General features: G+C 39.1%; 1 protein-coding gene across 4 annotated transcripts in view; it reads left to right on the forward strand.

The window, feature by feature from the left end:
* HECTD4 (HECT domain E3 ubiquitin protein ligase 4) overlaps nucleotides 1-18875 on the forward strand; it is a 79372-nt gene that overhangs the window by 46537 nt on the left and 13960 nt on the right. For all 4 annotated transcript variants that reach the window (XM_069794619.1, XM_069794621.1, XM_069794620.1 and 1 more), the window contains exons 38-63: nucleotides 673-754; nucleotides 1388-1590; nucleotides 1785-1920; nucleotides 2619-2801; nucleotides 3074-3244; nucleotides 3649-3818; nucleotides 4250-4365; nucleotides 5292-5395; nucleotides 5674-5835; nucleotides 5967-6115; nucleotides 6390-6469; nucleotides 6596-6759; nucleotides 7291-7528; nucleotides 7981-8117; nucleotides 8290-8416; nucleotides 9037-9174; nucleotides 9307-9443; nucleotides 9613-9773; nucleotides 10338-10519; nucleotides 11950-12155; nucleotides 12485-12615; nucleotides 12840-13045; nucleotides 14041-14220; nucleotides 14537-15840; nucleotides 17564-17771; nucleotides 18648-18871. In XM_069794619.1, coding sequence (XP_069650720.1) covers nucleotides 673-754; nucleotides 1388-1590; nucleotides 1785-1920; nucleotides 2619-2801; nucleotides 3074-3244; nucleotides 3649-3818; nucleotides 4250-4365; nucleotides 5292-5395; nucleotides 5674-5835; nucleotides 5967-6115; nucleotides 6390-6469; nucleotides 6596-6759; nucleotides 7291-7528; nucleotides 7981-8117; nucleotides 8290-8416; nucleotides 9037-9174; nucleotides 9307-9443; nucleotides 9613-9773; nucleotides 10338-10519; nucleotides 11950-12155; nucleotides 12485-12615; nucleotides 12840-13045; nucleotides 14041-14220; nucleotides 14537-15840; nucleotides 17564-17771; nucleotides 18648-18871 — 5299 coding nt within the window. The remainder of the gene's footprint in view (nucleotides 1-672; nucleotides 755-1387; nucleotides 1591-1784; nucleotides 1921-2618; nucleotides 2802-3073; nucleotides 3245-3648; nucleotides 3819-4249; nucleotides 4366-5291; nucleotides 5396-5673; nucleotides 5836-5966; nucleotides 6116-6389; nucleotides 6470-6595; nucleotides 6760-7290; nucleotides 7529-7980; nucleotides 8118-8289; nucleotides 8417-9036; nucleotides 9175-9306; nucleotides 9444-9612; nucleotides 9774-10337; nucleotides 10520-11949; nucleotides 12156-12484; nucleotides 12616-12839; nucleotides 13046-14040; nucleotides 14221-14536; nucleotides 15841-17563; nucleotides 17772-18647; nucleotides 18872-18875) is intronic.

The following is an 18875-nucleotide window of genomic DNA, read 5'->3' on the forward strand; positions in this document are numbered from 1 at the left end:
GGAACATAAAACCATCTTAATCTGTCTGATAGCTACTTAAATGATACTCCATCAGAAAAATTGAACGTTATCTTGTTAGGGTATTACAGACTATGTAGGACTAACAAGTAGAACTATCAAAGCAAAATGGCTTTAAAAGCATTGCTTTTAATAATGCATATGCTGGATAATAATTTGCTATTACAGCTTCTTTAGTATTCTTAGTACCCACCTGGATTTTGAGATCTCTGAATATCAAACAGCCAACGTTATCACCTCTTGCATTTTGTTTCGTCTTCCTCCGCTCCAAGTTGGTTTTGAACCCGTGCCCTAAAAATTACACTAAAAGGTACAGCTGTTGGGTGTTCTTAGGTGAAAGTTTAACTCGGAGCCCTTAGGCATTTGTGTTCAGTAAAAGCCAATTTCATTATGCTTCTTTCTGAGGGGGGGAAGGGTTAAATTGCTATGCAAATAACTACATTCAATAGTATTAAATTCCTTTTGTAAATTATAGTACAACTGGTTATGTCCTTGAACTATCAAGTGTTTCTATTACTGTTGAGCAATTCAGTTGCAAGGGTTGCTTTCAAATAATTTAAAAGCACGCATAATGTATTAAATTGGACTGTATAGTTCAACTATTTTTTCCACCAATGAAAAGAAAGCTAATGTGTGTTGTTTTCATTTTAATAGTAGCTCAGAAGGTCGTCCATTCCGACTAGGAACTGGAGCCAATATGGAGAAAGTGGTGAAAATGGATCGAGACATGACAAAAGTAAGAAAAGGAATAACTAAAGAATTATTTAACATCGTAAAAATTGGTGGCCAGTCAGAATTCTTGTTTTTTACTGATGTTAAATCCCCTTTGTTAAATGTTGTTTAATTTACAGAACTATTCAGAAAGATAACTTTATATGTAACGTTAGCATTATATAGTTATTGATGTAAATACAAGGGTAAATGATGAAAAAGAATTTCAGCTAATGCTTCCTCCAGCAGTCGTAGGTCATGTTTAAGTCCCTTTAATATTCTGTTTCCTGAAGTCTTTAATGCACATTGATAGTAGAAATTTTAAACCACGTATTTCAATTACATGTTCATGTATATTTTCAGACATGTTTTTGAGTATTTGCACCAGAAATACTCATGTGTGTTTTTTTGACCAGAGAAGAGAAACTATACTGTTAAGCTAAGAATGAAATCCACATTGATCTCTGATCTCTTTGTGGATGAGAAAAAGCAACAGAGAATTTCTCTTATGACTGTGACTAATACATACACAGGAGGATGTTTTGATGTGTTCTCAGTACTTTTACATATGGAGAGGGAGGAGAGCTAAATCTACCACGTAGTGTGGCCAAATAGAGCTAATGTTAGTATTTGTCTTACATGGCAATTTTATTTGCAGAGTGGCTGCTGTGAAGTTATTACAGAAGAAGCTGCTGCAGCTCTTCGAAAGGCAACTAAGTGGGCACAGTCTGGTCTAATAGTTAGTGTTGGGCCACCTATAGAAACTGTCAATCCAGAAACAACTAGTGGGTTGTCCAGTGGGGACAAAAAGAAGACTGCGCAAACATCTATTTGCAGAGAGAGGAATTCTGAGCTTGCCAGGTAGGTCACTTAGATTCTATGCTTAGAGTCTAGATTTTGCTTCTCTGTATACCAGTATTTGTAGTTCTCCAGAAATAATGTGGGTGTTCATAAACTTCCCTTTTTTGTGCTGTATATTGTTGTTGACAATTGAAGCTTCTTTTCCTCCTCTTGTTTTGAAATTAATGGGTAAATTGCTTTCTTCTTCTGTATAGGACTGATCCTGTGAGGCCATTCATTAGTGGTCATGTTGCAAACAGCATGGCAGCAGAGGTGATTGCTTTGCTACATAGCTTGTTGATGGCACCAGAATCAAACGCAGCTCAGATATGGACAACAACTGCTGAAAAAGTAAGCAAACACAAGATTAAGTATCAGATTCTACACCAAGCATGTATTAGGTAGTTAAGAGAACTTAATTATTAGCAATTTGCTAAGCTATTTCTTTCTGACTTACTACTTCTAACACTTCAAACCAGGATGTGTAACTTCACAGAAGCAGCCCTTTCTAGTAGATGGTATCTATCTGACGTCTTGGGGTGAAATAAATAACCAAAAATTGTCCAGCATTAGAGAATGTGTTGTCATTCTGTATTTCACCTGTCACCTGTCATTCTTTTCAGTAACTAATAATCCTGTTTGTTTAGGGAGTTATCTTGCCTTTGCCGGGTAGTTATTCTACCTTTGCTATTCAGTCCTCTGCCATGACATCTGAGGGTCTAAAGTGTTGCCTGGAAAGTATGGCACCTTGCTTTTATGTTCCTCTGAATTCTATAGCACCCAATCTGTTGCTTAGGCTAAATCCTTGAATGAACACTTTTGCTAAGATTATATGTGTAACTCAGTGATTCTAAAAGTTATTAGGGAATGGAGCCGGCTTTGATGGTGTTCGCTCTTCAGAGAACTTAGAATATTCTGAGTTATATAATTCTCTTCAAGAACAAAAATAATTCTTCTGAGACTGTGTGTGGGCTGAAGGCTTGGGGCGTTGGTTTTTGTTTGAATTGTGCTTTGAAGTCATTCTCTGGTATTTTTGTTTCTGTCTTCAGGTTCTGTCTCGGGCTCTGATGTACATTCCACAACTTGGGAAATATGCAGAGAGTATTTTGGAGAATGGGAGTAGCAGTGGAAGGAAACTTGCTAAACTTCAAAGAATTGCTCGGCAGGCAGTAGCTGCCCTTTGTGCGCTGGGTGGCTTTAAGGAGACGATTAAAATAGGTTCTGAAGTTCAGGTAATTCAGCACCATTCACATTTTATATCTTAAATGAGAATTGGTGCTTTTGACAATGTTTTGCCTTAATTGGCATACTTGTGAAGCAGTGTGCAGATGGCCTGCGATTGTGAAGCAGTTGCAATAACACTTGTGGAGACTGCTGTTGTATGTTATTCCTGCTCCTGAAGCACCCAGCTCTAATTGTGTGTTGAGTTGGTGTGTGGTGTTAAACACTCAGTGTTTCTTGTTTGTAAAGACTTAAATCTTATGCAGGCCTTCTTTGGTTGTAGGTTTTAGGTAAAGGAATAGCAGGAAGCATTGGAGTTGTGGCATCTATTAATGAACAAGAAGGTATAGCAACGGTCAAATTTCCACCTATCAGTATAGACAGTAGAAAGACCTCTCAAGCATCAGACACATTAACTATTCCATTATCTAGGCTCTGTGTTCCAAGATCTGAGGTACGGTAGTTTTAAGAATCCAATATTAAGTATAATATCAATTATTTATTTTTTTGTCACAGCATACTGGCAGTTAATCTACAGCATGTAAAAAGTCTATTTCATCTTTGATTAAAGATTATTTGTAAAGTTTGCCTCATTATTTTAAACATATCTTAACAATATCTATATTTAAGTTCTCATTCAAGTAACATGGATATTCATCTTTTGGTGCTTAAAGATGTTCCATTGCATACTGTGTTGTTTCTCTTGGTTTTGTTTCTATTTCTTCTCTTTTTGACTGGTGTTTGGTGCTGGTTTTGTGATAGTACAAAATGAGAATTAACTCCAGGTAATAAAACGCCCTCATTTCTTAGAAACTAACTACTTGAATTTAACTTTTTACCGTGCCCCCCCACCATCAGGCATTGCCTCTTCATAAACTGTCCATTACTGAGAAGGTAGTACAGGCAGTCCAGTCCATGTTGCTCCCTCAGGAGGGAAGTCTATCTATTCACACCTCACTTCCTGCAACAGGAGATGGCTCAACTCCAGTAATGGCAGTGGTCCGGCTTCTTGCTGAGATAAGAACCAGGTGAGTTGTTGGGTTTTGTGTAGCACGTCAGTCTGTTTTGATGCTGTACACAGATGTTCAAGAAAATTGCATGAGTTCTTGTTTTCTTCCTCTATGGGTATTGACATATGACAGCAGGGGACAATGCAAAAATTCTTGTTTGCTTCCTTAAGTACATTTAGTGTCTGGATGTTGTTAAAATGAGTATCAAAAATAAAGTGCCCCCTGTAACACTGACAATGCATTGAGCAAATTCTTCATATAAGTAAGTGTTATGAACCGGGAGAAGGCTGTCATTGTGGAAGTTCCAATGGATAGCTAAGCAACCAGACATAGAAATAGATCAGTCGGCGTGCTGTCTTTTAAATTAGTCTTGAATTCAGTTCACGTGAAGAAAACTGAATTCAGCATATACTTTTGTAATACTTTAAACATATTATTTTTCCATTAAGAGCATGCCTGGTGATGGCTCAGCTGTTAGAAGACAGCTCATTCTGTGAAGAATTCATTCAACAGTGTCCAGCTGCTGTAGAAGTTCTTAATTTGGTAGCTCAGGAGTGCAGTCCTGGTAGGTATTCAACATGTTCTTGCAGCTTCATTGTAATATTTGGTTCAGAGACATAACAGCTTTTAAAATCATTTCAGTGGTTTGTCTTCCAGCTACTTAAGAGTTTGATAGCTAGCACAGTACAGCATGTCTTGTCATAGCTGCAGAGCTGTTAATTTAAGAGTAGCTAATAATCAGACTAAATAATTTTAAATGTTAGGCACAAATTTTAGGTCAGAACATGGGTATCCTACGCGTCACAGAAGATGCAAGTCCTGGGACTAGCTCTCTACTGCTATGCTTCTGAACCCTCTCCACTTTTCCCGCTTTCCAGTATAACCAATTCTGTATTCCTTGACATTATCATTTATATGTTTTCTTTTTATGACTTCTTTGCTGTTTTTTTTACAATGCTTTCTTATATTTCTTATGATTGAGCTCTTGATTTCCTTCCCTCTTGTTTAAGGATAAGCAGTGGGCCCAGCAGAAGTCTTAGTTCAAGGGCAAGTTTTAGGAACATGTCAGAGCCTTTCATTGGAGGAAAAATGGCTGAAGCAAAGGATGTTAGGGTGGGAACCAAGTGGATTTCAGTATGATCTCCAGTGTAAAAAGGAGCGTACTGATTTTTTGATAGTAGGCATAAATTCTTTTGACTTCCTGTTTTTGCTGGGTCATAAAGTTCATTTTAGTGAGCAAGTTTATATCTTAATTAAGATAACAATGTCTTTGCTAACCAACTATAAATTAAACATGAGGAAAACAAATGCTTGTATACATTAGATTTTGTCCTTAATTTTGTTGATTGGGAAAGTGAGACTATTTGATCAGATCTCTGAAAATGCAAATGTCATATTTGTTTCAGTTTACCAGTATTAAGATAGCATTGTTGGATTCAAGTAACTAGATTTGCTTGGAACCTCATGACTTGGCTTGGTTTGTTGTTGCAGGGGAGAGGCTTCTTGTTGTAGAAATGCAGTGTGAAAGGTTACGAATGTTGTATCGTGACTGTGCTCGACCTCCCCCTCCTCCACTTCAAGCAGACAGAAGACAGGTGAGCACAGAAATGGTGCTGAGTCTTCTGTCCCTTGCAAATGAAGCCAGCCACTGAGTGCAGAGGGTCTGCCTGTGGTGTTGGAGCCAAACTGGTTGGATTCTTATTTAAACATTTCATTTAATGTGAAATTCCGTAATGGGATGTGGTCTGTTGTGATTGCAGTTGTGGTAGTTGGATGTGTTGTGTTAAACATGCACTTCATAAATGTGTCATTGGATTTCAGTAGATGACTTAACTGTCACTGGTAGAATGAAATGCTCTGTTCCTGTTTGTAGCCGAAAGAAATCACTTGGAGCCCATCAAGAGTGTTTCCCCCCGTGCGAGCATGCATGTTTTCATCGCATCTCACAGCTGTGACCTTTTTGGCTGATCCTAGTGCAGGTGGGGGACTTCCTCGGGGCACATTTATCTATGCCACTTCACCAGTTCCAGTACAGGTAAGAACTCACAACTGTACAACAGTTTGTCATTTAATATTCAGTAGTGTGTGAAAAGAAAAAGACAACTTTATATTTTACCTATATTTTGTAAATAATTTTTTTTTAATTATTACTATTTTTATTTCTAGGCACCATCATTCTACTGGGAAATTGAAATAGTTTCCTATGGAGATACCGATGATGACACTGGACCAATAGTTTCCTTCGGCTTTGCTACAGAAGCAGAAAAACGGGATGGTGCTTGGACAAACCCCGTGGGCACCTGTCTCTTTCATAAGTATGTTGGAGAGAAGCACATGAAAAATCACGGTCTTGCTCACTACATTTATATGCTTCTTAGGGAGGAGTATTGTGAGCGCATTGTAGTAGGCAACACGTATGTTTTAACTGAAATGTTAAAATGATGAACTAGAATATCTCCTTATCAAAATAAGGAGAGTTGAGTTGCCTTTTGTCAGTATCACAGCTACCTAGACTCCAGCTGGTAGCGAGTTGTAATCCTTATTTGTTTCAGTGCTCCTCTTAATTTTCTTCTCGTGTTAACTTTGCAGCAATGGGCGAGCAGTGCATTACAATGGCTCCAGCTTGCTACAGTGGAAGAGTGTTAGACTGGATGTGACTCTTTCTCCTGGTATGTAAGAGTACAGCTAACTTGCTTATCTGGTAAATCAGAAAATTGCCTAAATGTAAGGGAAACAGTGGATGAGAAAACAGATTAAATCCATGTTCTTCTTTTGGTGATTGTATTCTTCTACAGGTGATGTAGCAGGAATTGGATGGGAAAGAACAGAAGGAACTCCACCCCCTCCAGGGCAGCCAGCTAAAGGCAGAGTTTATTTTACGTATTGTGGGCAGCGACTTGGGCCATATCTAGAAGATGTCTCTGGTGGAATGTGGCCAGTTGTCCACATTCAGAAAAAGGCAAGTTTTTAACAGCAGTACATTGTTTGGTAGATATTCTTTCAGAAATATTAAAAACATTATGTAGAAAGTATTGAGCCTGCTTACCTATCTATAAAAAAGTAGAGTGATAGTTTTTACCTTTATTGAGTTACGTTGAGGTATTCGATTACCCTTCCCAGGTGCATATATGTTTTTGTCACTATTTTGAACTTTTTCTGCCCATTAAGACATTAATGTGCTTGATGAGATGGCATTATTCTGTAATAGTAGCCCTTCTATTAGTATTCCTTCCCAGCAGTGACCTTGCTTCAAAGTGTACTAAGTATGCTGTTATCTTGAAGCTAGAAAAAAGGCAAGTTGAAAGTTTGTGTTTAGAAGCTTAATACTTTCCCTGCTGCATCCAGTTTTATAGCTAGTGATGCTGGGAAAACCATATGGCATGGAGATGTGATCAGCTTATCCCTCTGGCTGAGTTTTTAAAAAGAGCAAAGAGAAGGATCAAAACAATCCACAACTCATCTTAATGCTTTCATGTGTAACTTCTTTCAGAACACGAAAATCCGTGCTAACTTTGGATCTCGCCAATTTGCCTATGCTGAAGGACAGGCTCACAGGAATGCTGCTGATCTGTGTATTGACCTAGCTGAAGAAATAAGTGCCAACTTTGAAGCGTTGCCTTTTGCCATGGCTTCTGATAGCGATAACGATGCTGGCACCAGCATAGCTTCTGATCCGGGGACCCATGGACCTCCTTGTAGAATTGCTGCTGTTGCTACGGCTCAACAACGTAAAGTGATGATGAACTTTTTTTTTTTTTTTTTTTTTAAATCTCTTTCAGGAGAAATTGCAATCAATTAAATAAGTTTTAAGTACATCCTGGCTGCAGTCCTTAGGTACTGCCTGTTTAGGTAAAGCAGTACAACAAGCATGGTCAAATACATGCTTATTTGATTTTAGACAAGGCAATTAAAAAAAATTTTACTTTTGTCTTTGTTTATATGGATGCACAAATTATTCTCAATGCAACTGCAATGAGAAATTATCTTATTAGGGCTTTGAATACAATAAGATGTTATAGTTGATTCAACCAACCAATTCGTTACGCTGTGTCAAAATGCATTATATTTCCACAGACTGATTGGAGATTATGAAATGCAATATTTCGCAAAAAACTCATGGAATATTTTTGCATGCCTTCTAGTGCGTTATGATCTCATTGCTTCCTTGTACATTTTGCAGAGTATGACAGTGACACATCTTGCCACTATAAAATGGAACTAAGCTATGAGAACTTTATCACGTCAGGCCCCGATCCTCATCCCCCTCCTATTGCAGATGATGAAAGTGATGATGACGATGACGATGATATTCCCCGGGTAAGGAACATAGCACGCTCTGCCTGCTGTAACTTGCGGTCTAAATACAGATCTTGTAATTCAGATTTTTAAGTTTTGCCACACAAGGGTTTTTCCTGCTTCCTTAAGGACAATATAGCTGCTGTTAACTTTTCTTTCTTCTTGGTGTTCTAAATAACCTTTGTCTTTGTAGGAGGATCACTATGCCCTGTTGGTTAAAGCCTGGGAAACTAAAGTTTTCCCTACAATTCGAAGAAGATTCCGTAATGAGGCTGAGAGAAAGTCTGGGTTGGATCAGATTAAAGGAGCTTTACAGTTAGGTACGGCTATGTTTGTTTCCATGCACTTTGTTTTATATGATGTGCAGTAAGTGTGAAGATAACACCTGTGTTTCTTTTATGTTTTAATGTATTCAGGGCTGGAAAACTTGAAGAAAAAATAATTCACTTGCTGGTTTTGTCAAGTACTTAGAATTGGTTTGAGGTCATGATTTTTCTTTAACACTTTTACTTAAGTTGGACTATTTAGGTAGAAATAGTGGCAGAATTTGTTGTGCTGTTGTGATGTGGATGCAGAAATACTTTGGAATAATAGTTTGGGCAGAAATTATCTACATGCATTTTCTGTCTGTGACTATATCATGGCAAAACTTTTGAGGAACGCTTTAATAAGGGGGTATTTGTAAATGAATACAGTTCTAGCAAGATGACCCTTTTGTGGGAAAGTCACAGTAAGAGCAAAGTAGGAGTTCTGAGCCCTAATGAGAAGCATACAAGTGTCTCTCAGGAAAGCTTCACTCCCTGTCTATCAGTCTGACTGCAAGAATATTTAAGTAATTCAGATAGCTCATCTGCTTATTAACTTCATTTGCATATGAAGTTAATAAGAACTTACTTCAAGTGGCTGGGGAAAATAACTAGCGCTCCCTTCTGTCTACCAGGAATGGTTGATATAGCACGACAAACTGTAGAATTCCTCTATGAGGAAAATGGTGGCATCCCAAGAGACCTCTATCTTCCTACTATTGAGGATATCAAAGATGAAGCAAACAAGTTTACAATTGATAAAGTACGAAAAGGTAAGGTCAGCAAACAGTATCTTGAGGGGAAAATAAAAGCTAAGGGGCTCTGGTACTTTGGATCTACTGCATAAATTGTCGATCTGAGGAAAATGCTGTACCTTAAAAATTGTGTTGTCTCTCTCTGACCAGGTCTTACAGTGGTGACTCGCTCTCCTGACAGTAACAACGTTACCAGCAGTGCTGTTGGAACAGCGTTACCCAAGTTTGCTATTCGTGGGATGCTGAAGACGTTTGGTCTACATGGTGTTGTTCTGGATGTTGATTCAGTAAGTAAAGATACATTGGGAGGGCTTTTAATGCATCAGCATCACGTGTCTGTGAGCAAATACAATTAAGTGTACTGAACTGCTTAGACTGCTGTTATGGTGCTCTTTTTGAAGGAAAAAAATATTATCATTACTGTGTTTACTGACAGCATTGGTTTTGGTGTTCCAGGTAAATGAGTTGGTGCAAGTAGAGACATATCTCAGAAGTGAAGGAGTTCTGGTAAGATACTGGTATCCTATTGACATGTTAGAAAGGCCACCTGCTGGTTATAGGAGGACTGCAACAAATGGATTGGTTACCCTGGATAATACCAATATCCAAATTCACAGGTAAAAAAAAAGAAATTTAGTTATAAGGCATTTGTATTACCTGACTTGATCTATCACATTTCCTATAGTACAGTTTATCTACTGCAACCTTCCTTTTAGCAGCAGTAAACTTCTGAATCTTATTGTAGTTATTGGATTAAAGCTGACAAAGATTCATGTTTTAATGGGTAGTGGGGTTTTCATTTTTTTTGTAATAAAGGTAATTGTTTAGAATTGTCTTGTTGGAAGGATTTTACTTAGTCATGTGAAAGTGTTTTTATACATGCTGGTGTAATAGGTACCTTCACTGAAGCTTAGGTTTCTTGTACCATTGGTCAGTTGCAACCTGAAAGCTCAAGAACTCTTGACTGACTTAGTGGAGAGTTGGCTACTAATTCAGGTGCCTTAATTTGGTACCAGAATTAGATGGGCTGAGTGCTATCTTAAGTGAATAAGAAAGATTTGGGTCTACCTGAACCTTTTAAATAATTAGGTATAATGTTTGGATTCAGGGCCAGGTTGCTGGATATGGCTTATTTTAAGTGTAGTGAAGAAATTTTGTGTTTTGCTGTTTGTATTTTCTAGAGAGCTTTTGCGAAGTGAAGCTTCTCTGGCCAAGCTATACTGCCGCATGGCTCTCCTCAATATTTTTGCCCCCAAATCTCCACATATGTTTACTCGCCTGTTTCATATTCCTGCTATCCGTGATATTACTCTGGAGCACCTGCAATTGCTATCCAACCAACTTCTTGCACCACCTCTTCCTGGTAAACACTAATTTTTATCACAGCTCTTTTTGGTACAAGAGTTTTCTGGGGACAAAAAAAAAATCTAATTAAATTTGGCACTTACTGATTAATTAGTTAATAATGATGTTTTTTGAAAAAATGGCTCGATGTACGCCTGACCTTAGTGGTAGGGTACTAAACTGAAATTCTTGCTAATGATCTAATTAAAAGCGTTCAAGAGAGTTCAGAGTCCCTCCTAAGATTCCATTCAGTGTGCTTCTGTCCCTTTGTCATCAGTGGTCTTCTGTTTATTGGGGGGTGGGGAGAGTATCCATATGAGATGCTTGTAAGGAATTGACAATGTTTTATAGTTCGAATCCAGGATAGTAAAACTAAATGCCAGTTGGGTCTCGCAGTTTTCAAAATTCAACTCTTCTTCATTTCACAAAGTGGTTTGTCCTTTTCCTACTGGAATCACAGATCTGGTTAGAGAATGTATATGCTGAATCATGGAAAAGAATCTTTGGCTAATTCAAGTGAGTGTTAACAAAGACAATTATCGTGACAAAGCTATTCTGCATGCAAAGAAATGTGTGTAACGTGGCTGGAGCATAAGGAGGAAGTAGGAAGTGCTAAATATAGGCTATTAATAATTGAAAGTAATTATTTACCATTGGAAAGAGTCCTGTTCCCTCCTCCAATTACTTTGAAACTTGGCTACCTCTAACAGATGCCGCATTGTAAAAGATCCTCTTGCAGAGTACAGCACTACTTTGCATGGCTTTGAGAATTTTACAAGCTTTTATTTAGTTTTTCCTCTTTAAAATATGTCTAATTCAAGTCCTGCTAATACATACAGTTTCCAAACTGGCGTTTTGGTGAATTGCCCACTCCTTTGTGCACTGCACTTTGTTTTTCTTTGACTTCTCCCATTACCTCCAGAATGACAGCCATGAGATGTCGGGGCTTGCGACCCACTCGGGGCCACCCAAAAGCTGTCTTGTTCATAAATGGGGAAAGCTTGAAGACAGATAAAGCTGCTTTCACCTTATCTAGAATGAGTGGGGAAGAGAGCACTTCTGGTCACTTGTTCTCATGGTACTTATGCAGTAAATTGAAATATGCCTTCTTTCATACGTGGGACAAAATGAGGCAACTGTGAACCCACAGCTCTGTGTTATGTATGGCAGGCCTCGTTAGTGGTTGGCTTAGGGCAGGTGAAGAATACAGCTGGCATTTAGAGGGCCATCGCATCTGCAACCAACCATGTCAGGGGTTCAAGTCTGGTCTTGGGTGGATCCTTTCAGCTGCTGACCTTTAGGAAGAGGTTTGCACTTGCTCAGGAGTGAAAATAGAGGCTTGTAATCTTCCAAGTGTTCTAAAACTTCTCTTTCCACTGTCTGTCTCACAGGCTACGCAAACATGTTGAACTGATCTCCAAATTTGTCATCCCTTTCCTGTTGTTACAGATGGAACAATCAGTTCAAGTTCTATTCTTCTGGCCCAGTCCCTGCAACACTGCGTCCATTCCCAGAACTGTGCTGCCACAGACCTCTTCTACCAGGGCAATTCACAAGCCATCAGAGAGTGGCTTACTGTTGCCATTACTCGGACACTGCATCAAGGAGAGGAGAGTCTGTTAGACCTCACTAAACAGATCTGCTCCTTTTTGCAGGTAAAATATTTAGTAATGTTTTATGAGCAGTGTTGTTTTTAAGGCCTGCCTTCTTTCTAATGAGCCCTTGCTTTATGTGTGTTTCTAACTTCCATAATACTGTCCATCACACTGAATTGTTTCCCTGGATGGATTGTATTCCTATTCTGATCATAGTGGGCATGCTGAAAACACGAGCGGTAGCAATACCCTGGATCATATTAAAATGGAGTGGCCTCACACTATGTCATTATTTACAATGCTATATTTTATTTGAAAAAAGAGGAGGGAGGTGGTTTGCTGCTGCTGCTGCTGCTTGGGAGCTTTCATTATGCAATGTTACGTTACAGATGGCACCAGAACAGTTTCCTGCTGAAGAATTCCCAATTTCAGAATCCAAAGTCAATATGGATGTTAATTTTCCTGGGGCTGCATTTGTAATTGTGTCCTGTAAGGAAAGTCAGTCTGGATTCCGCAAAGAGTAAGTAATTGGGTGGCCAAGAGTGGCAAAGACTAAAGATGTGCCTCTGAGCCTCTGTGGACCCTGAGTATGTAGGTGCTAATTTTTTTTAGATTTTTCTCTCCTCAGAGACTCCTTTTCTGGGTGGTGGGATAAATACCACAGAGTGTTTACTCTTTCTGTGACTGGGTTGGGATTTTTAGTAGCTAGTTAGTCTAACTGACCTGTTCTTGCTCTCTTCTCAGCTCATCCCTGTATAAAGCTCCTTGGGCTCGAGTGCTTGTCTACGGGCTTGGGCATAAAGTTAAAAGGAATGGTCAGTTAAACCTAATTGAAGCAGTGTGCTATCCTCGAGATGCTTCTCCAACCAACACTGGCCTAACGCCTCCCCCAACAACCAATCAATACCCTTCAGTGATCACCCCTACAGACAAGGTCCACATAAAACTAGGTAAAAAAAAAAAAAAAAAAAAAAAAAAAAATTAAAAAAACCCTTTTAAACTGTAGTCTCAGAAGCGAGACAAGCATCATCATTGCCTCTTGTGTAGGAGCTTCCTATATTGTCACCAGTCCTACCATAGGTTAGGACAGTATTTTTGTACAAGGTATTAAGAAATGTGTCCTAGCAGAAATATGCAATCCTTCTTAACCAAGAAAGCATGGTTTTATAAACATTGGAAGCCATCCGACTCTGATTTTGTTAGTTCTGTTAAACTTGTCAGGATCTGTGGGGTTTTTTTCTGATTTTTGTCTTCCATGAGCTCACAAAGCAGTGTTTTTGAATATTTCTGCAGCATTCGGGTTGGTGCTATTGCTGTTTGAGATGCTGTTTTGCAGATGGAGATTGTAATTCTTTTTTTTTTTTTTTTTTTGCTTTTCTTGGTGATTTATAGGGCCCTTTAATACACAGAGTAATATATATATATATGCAGTATAGTAGTACACAGGTCATCCTAGCTTTTCAAGCAAGAGTAATCATTAAAATTCTTTTTACCCTTCCAGCCTAAGGAAGAGACAATGTGATTTATTTAGAGAAGTGAAGGTGACTGGGCTCCAGTAAGCTCTTAAAACTTTTGTTTGGAGGTCCTTAAGTTCTTTTGCTGAACTACAGCATCTCTGATGTTTTTGTCAGTACTGATCACACATATCATAGTAAAAAGAAATGGTTTTGTAAAAGTCCTATATGTATTTAGATATGAAATAGAACTATTTTTAGCCTGTACATGTCATGTAAACAAAATGTTATCTATATTTTTAGAATTATAGATTATATCAACAGCTCACTATAGATAAACATTCCTGTTTGTTTATTACAAGGTACTTAATAGAGAAAATTCTCACTTAGTATGAATTTAGCCTCAGAAAAATCCTAGAAGATATGGTACTACTTTTACTTTACAAACGCCTAGAGTCATGATAAGTATTTTCTTTGACCTTTTTGTTCAGGAGTATCTCCTCCTCCTGGAGCTGTGTTGGTCTTGCATTCTCTTCCTCTTGAATTCCCCCTGGCAATGGCATTCGCAGAACAGCTGTTAACTTGGAAATTAGAAGATGGGGATGGAAAATCAGAAGATGAACTGGATACTATTCCTGCTTCAGTTCTCTTGCAAGTAGTGGAATTTTTAGGTGAGAATGCAGTATTTACTTAGCAATGAGCACCAACAATGTGCTGGCTCAGATGGAGAGTTTAGAAAAAAAAGAACAATTACAGTCACAAAGTATTTCTGAGCTCTTCCATTATATAGAAATTTTCTTCAAACTCTAGAAACTTTCTGTTGGTACGCACTCCTTGGAATAGCCTTCCTGTCTTTCTTACTGCTGACATACAGCTATTGAAATGACCTTTTCTTGTGCTTTTTTTAATGTTACTGTTGCAACTCCTGTGATAAAGTTACTAACAGTGAAATACTGCTGACTTCCATGTCTTGCCTTCCACACACAGGGAACTTTCTCTGGACAACTGACATGGCAGCATGTGTGAAGGAATTAATATTTCATCTCTTGGCCGAGTTGCTTCGCAAAATTCACAATCTGGAGCAGAAAAAAAGTCCAGCAGGATTGTCATCTTCTATTGCCCTTCAGTTAAATCCCTGTCTAGCTATGCTTATGGCCCTGCAGTCAGAACTTCACAAGTTGTATGATGAAGAAACACAAAACTGGGTGTCTGGAAATGCATGTGGTGGTTCTGGTGTTGGAGGGGCTGACCAAGGAAGATTTTCAACGTACTTTCATGCTCTGATGGAAGTCTGCCTCGCTGTAGCGGAAGTAACCTTGCCTATCAATATGAGTGTAACAGCTAATGTGATGTCTTCAACAAGTGCCCCAAATCTTAGTGACTCTTCATCCTCATCTTCATCTTCTCCAGGACAGACACCACAGAGTCCAAGCTTGCTGTCAAAGAGGAAAAAAGTCAAAATGAAGCGGGAAAAGACATCATCTTCAGGCAAACGGTCTTCATCCAGAGCAGCTGAAACAGACGCTGCAATCCTCAGTATAGGAGGAAGCAAGCCTGAGGATATGTTGTGGTTTCATAGAGCACTGACTCTGCTTATAATTCTCAGACACCTAACTAAAAAGGATCCACAAGGATTGGGTGTGACAAATGACGCTGTAGCAGATGCATGTCAAGCACTAGTAGGTCCCACAGCTCATAGCCGCTTGCTTGTCATTTCTGGAATACCAACCCACTTGGAGGAGAGTACCGTCAGAAGTGCGATCAGAAAGGCATGTAATGCACATGGTGGAGTCTTCAAAGATGAGATCTACATTCCTTTGCAGGAAGAGGATCCCAAAAAAATCAAGGATAAAGCAGAAGGAGGAGAATGCAGAACTGAACTGGAAAAACCAACTGTTTCAAGTAGTGCAGACAGTTTGGATATCAGCAGCTCTAGCAGTGTCACACCTGCCATGAGTGTTAGCGCTTCAGCATCTACAAGCCAGGCTTCCCTCTGCAGCTCGCAGGGTATATCTCGGACCGTTAGTGATATCTCAGTTGACCAGTTTCAAGCTGGACTGGAATTGGCCATCCCACCAGGGTTGCTAGAACCACATGTTGTTTCCAGCCAGGAGAGTCTGGATCTTTCACACTGCAGTACTGGAAGCCTTGGCAGCCTTGGCAGCCTCGGGGAACCACTTGACAATGTGGAAACAGCGTCTGTGTCTGATGTCGGATCAATGTACACAGTGACATCTCTGGACAACCAGCCACTTCTGTCACGGCCAATCAAAGGTTTTGCAGTAGTGGAGGTAATAGCCTTCAATCAGGAGAGGGTGCCTTTTGGGTCAGTTTTTTCTGAAAGAATGAGATCTGCTTCTAGTAACTTTATTTTAACCTCTGGCTCTGAGAAATACTGTATTTCTTGTGGTTTGTGTATAACGCCATGATCTGACTGTTAAGGGAAAAGTGTGCTGTATGTTTTCTTCTGTAAAAATTCTTCTGCTTGACTGAGGCCACAACTGGAATGATGGAGAGTGCAAGGTGTAGCTCAGCATAGGTCATGGGTGTAGAATAAATGTATGTCAATGTGCACATGAGACTAAGGAGCCTAGGAGTTCTCAGGTTGGACACGATGGCTGAGGAACACAGAACTTTATCCTCCATTGACTTTCTCTGTACCATTCACAGTCTTAGAAGCATTCACTGTCTCTCAAAGGACAGAGGGGACCTAGTAGTGGAGTTAAAAAGTAGCAACATTAAAACAGAAGGAAGAACTCTTGCACATTCCAAGTTGTAGAGCTCATTGCCACATGGGGTTTCAGAAGCCAAGAGTATAAATGAATTGCTAATGGATCACGTTCATGGAGGATGTGCAAATTGGTAGCTGTTAAGCACAGCAGTCAATGCAGCCTTCAACTGACGAAATCTTTAAACTGCTGATTTCTGGAGGCTGAGAGAGTATGTAAAGGAAAAGATCTATTCATTTCCTCTTTCATGTAACTTTCTTCAAAAATTTGCTACTGGCCACTGCTGGAGATAAATTTAGAGAGAGATGGCCCTTTGGTTTGACCCGCAAGGCAATTATTTAATGTTTAATGACTACATTTTCACACATTTTAAACCATCTACAGACTCCTCTATAAAGTTACTTTAGAAGAGACGATAAATGTTGTTGATGTCTGGTTCCAAATTAATTTTTAGAAGCATTGTGGGTGGTTGTCATTGATGCCAGGTCACTCCAGGTTTTCAGCTATGCACAGGAACCCTTCTTCTCTGTTTTTACAATAACTGCATGCTGCAGATTTATCAGAAGCTTGCAAAAGCACAGCCGTTTCTGATAGCTTGTGAATGTAGAGAGACATTTTTGCATAGTATGGGATTGTATCAGTTTCCCTTGTAGAAGAAAATCAGCTTATTCAGAGAGAAAATCTTCAGTTGCTATTCTTAAGCTATTAATTGACATGAAGACACCAGAGTTGAAATAAACCATAAAGTGTGTACAGAAAGCTGTCAGTGTATTCACATGGAAACCTACTCCAAGTCTGTAGCTGATCTGATAATGATACATGGTGGTTATTCTTGGAATCAAAGGAAGTTATTGTTCCTGCTCCCAGTTGGTGCAGCTGAGACTTCAAAGCCTGTGCTAATTTAGATATATTTTTTCTAAATGGAGAATTGAAGCAAGGACAGCAGAGTTGCAAATAATGACAAGTTACCTCTCTGAAACTTGGAACTTCTTATCTGATATTTCTAAGGGCTGTCTCCAGACTAAGAAATGGAATAGCTGGTTCAAAGCTGTGCCTGATTGACTTGCAGCATGGTGATTTCAGTGGCCAGATGTTCTTAGAAAGGATGTTTTCTAGGCTGAACGTGAACTCTGGTATCAAATTATTGATGTAGAAGAATGTTACAAGAGATGAAATAGTGATTATCTACATGGGGCGGGGAGAAAGCGTACGACCCAAATTCATATAAATGGAAGTTAATTTGTTTTGTCAGAATTCCTGTTAACTAGTTTCACTATTTGTACAGATAAGGTCAAGAGCTAAAATAGAGAAAATCCGAGCCAGTCTATTTAACAGTAGTGATCTCATTGGTTTGTCAAGTCTGGATGGTGAAGATGAACTGATGGAAATGTCAACTGAAGAGATTTTAACCGTTTCTACCGTAAATCAGAGTTTATTTGACACACAAGGGAGCCCAGCACTAGAAGATTATTTCAATGATAAGTCAATAAAAGGTATGTGGTTTTCATATTGGCAAATACCTCACTTGTATTGTGCATTTTTTGGCGACATACAGGGCTCAGATTCTCCTTGTTGGTGTAAATTCAGTATGACTCGCTAATTCATGGGTGACAGTGAGGGAGAGGTAGGGAGTAATTCCAAAGCCAGTTTCCTCCCTCTCATCAGTTGGCAAGCAGCTATTTGCAGTCTGAACATTGCTCAGCTGTCCTCACAGCTAATCAAACAGAAAGGAAAAAAAAACCAACCTACCCCGCCCCCCACCCCCCAAAAACCACCCACAGAAAACTCCCCACCAACCCAAAAACTACTGAGTTGTTCAGTGACTTCTTTGAGAAAATAGCCACTGTAATAATTTACCACTGTTAGACATGACATAATTTTAGAGTAGAAACTGTTCAAGTAGAACAGCTAGTAATTTATATTCTCTAACAATATGAAAGCTATACAGACCCTAATACACCTGGAATGGGCCAGAATCCTGACTCAGGGGACAGGGGAGGGTAATACTTGCAGGAAGTTCAGTTGACTACTAATTCAATTAGTAGGTGTTAATGTGTACCTACACAATGTAATTTTTATACTGGCATCATAAATAATCTACTTTTTTCATTACCACTGCAGTCATGCAAATAATAATTACAGTATGTGGCCAAAATAGAAGAAGGCATTCCGTTCTCTATCACAAATAGGGTATTAGAGTGCAGAAAGGTCAGGCCTGCTAGTAGAATTTTTTGAAGTGATTTTCTCTTTCAGAGCTAGTGGCATGTGATACAGTGTTTTAGCTGAATGCAAAATGTTTTTTCACATTTCAGATTCTAAACAGTTGTCATGGTATTTTGCACCATATTGCATTTATTTTTTTAAATTAGGTGAGAAATTGGTCCCAGGCGCTCGGGAAGTCCTCACAGAAATATTTAAAAGCTGCGTCCATTCTGAGCAAATGCTGAGCCTAACTCCAGCAAAACCCATTAAGGTTGCTGATATCTATCTTAGTAAAGAGCAGATAAATTCTCAGACTCCTGGAAACCTCCTTCATGTGTTCTTCACAAACGTCCGCCCTCCAAAGAAAGTTCTAGAGGACCAGCTTACTCAGGTAG

The sequence above is a fragment of the Haliaeetus albicilla genome, chromosome 10 (assembly GCF_947461875.1).
Source record: "Haliaeetus albicilla chromosome 10, bHalAlb1.1, whole genome shotgun sequence".
In the NCBI taxonomy this organism is placed as follows: domain Eukaryota; kingdom Metazoa; phylum Chordata; class Aves; order Accipitriformes; family Accipitridae; genus Haliaeetus; species Haliaeetus albicilla.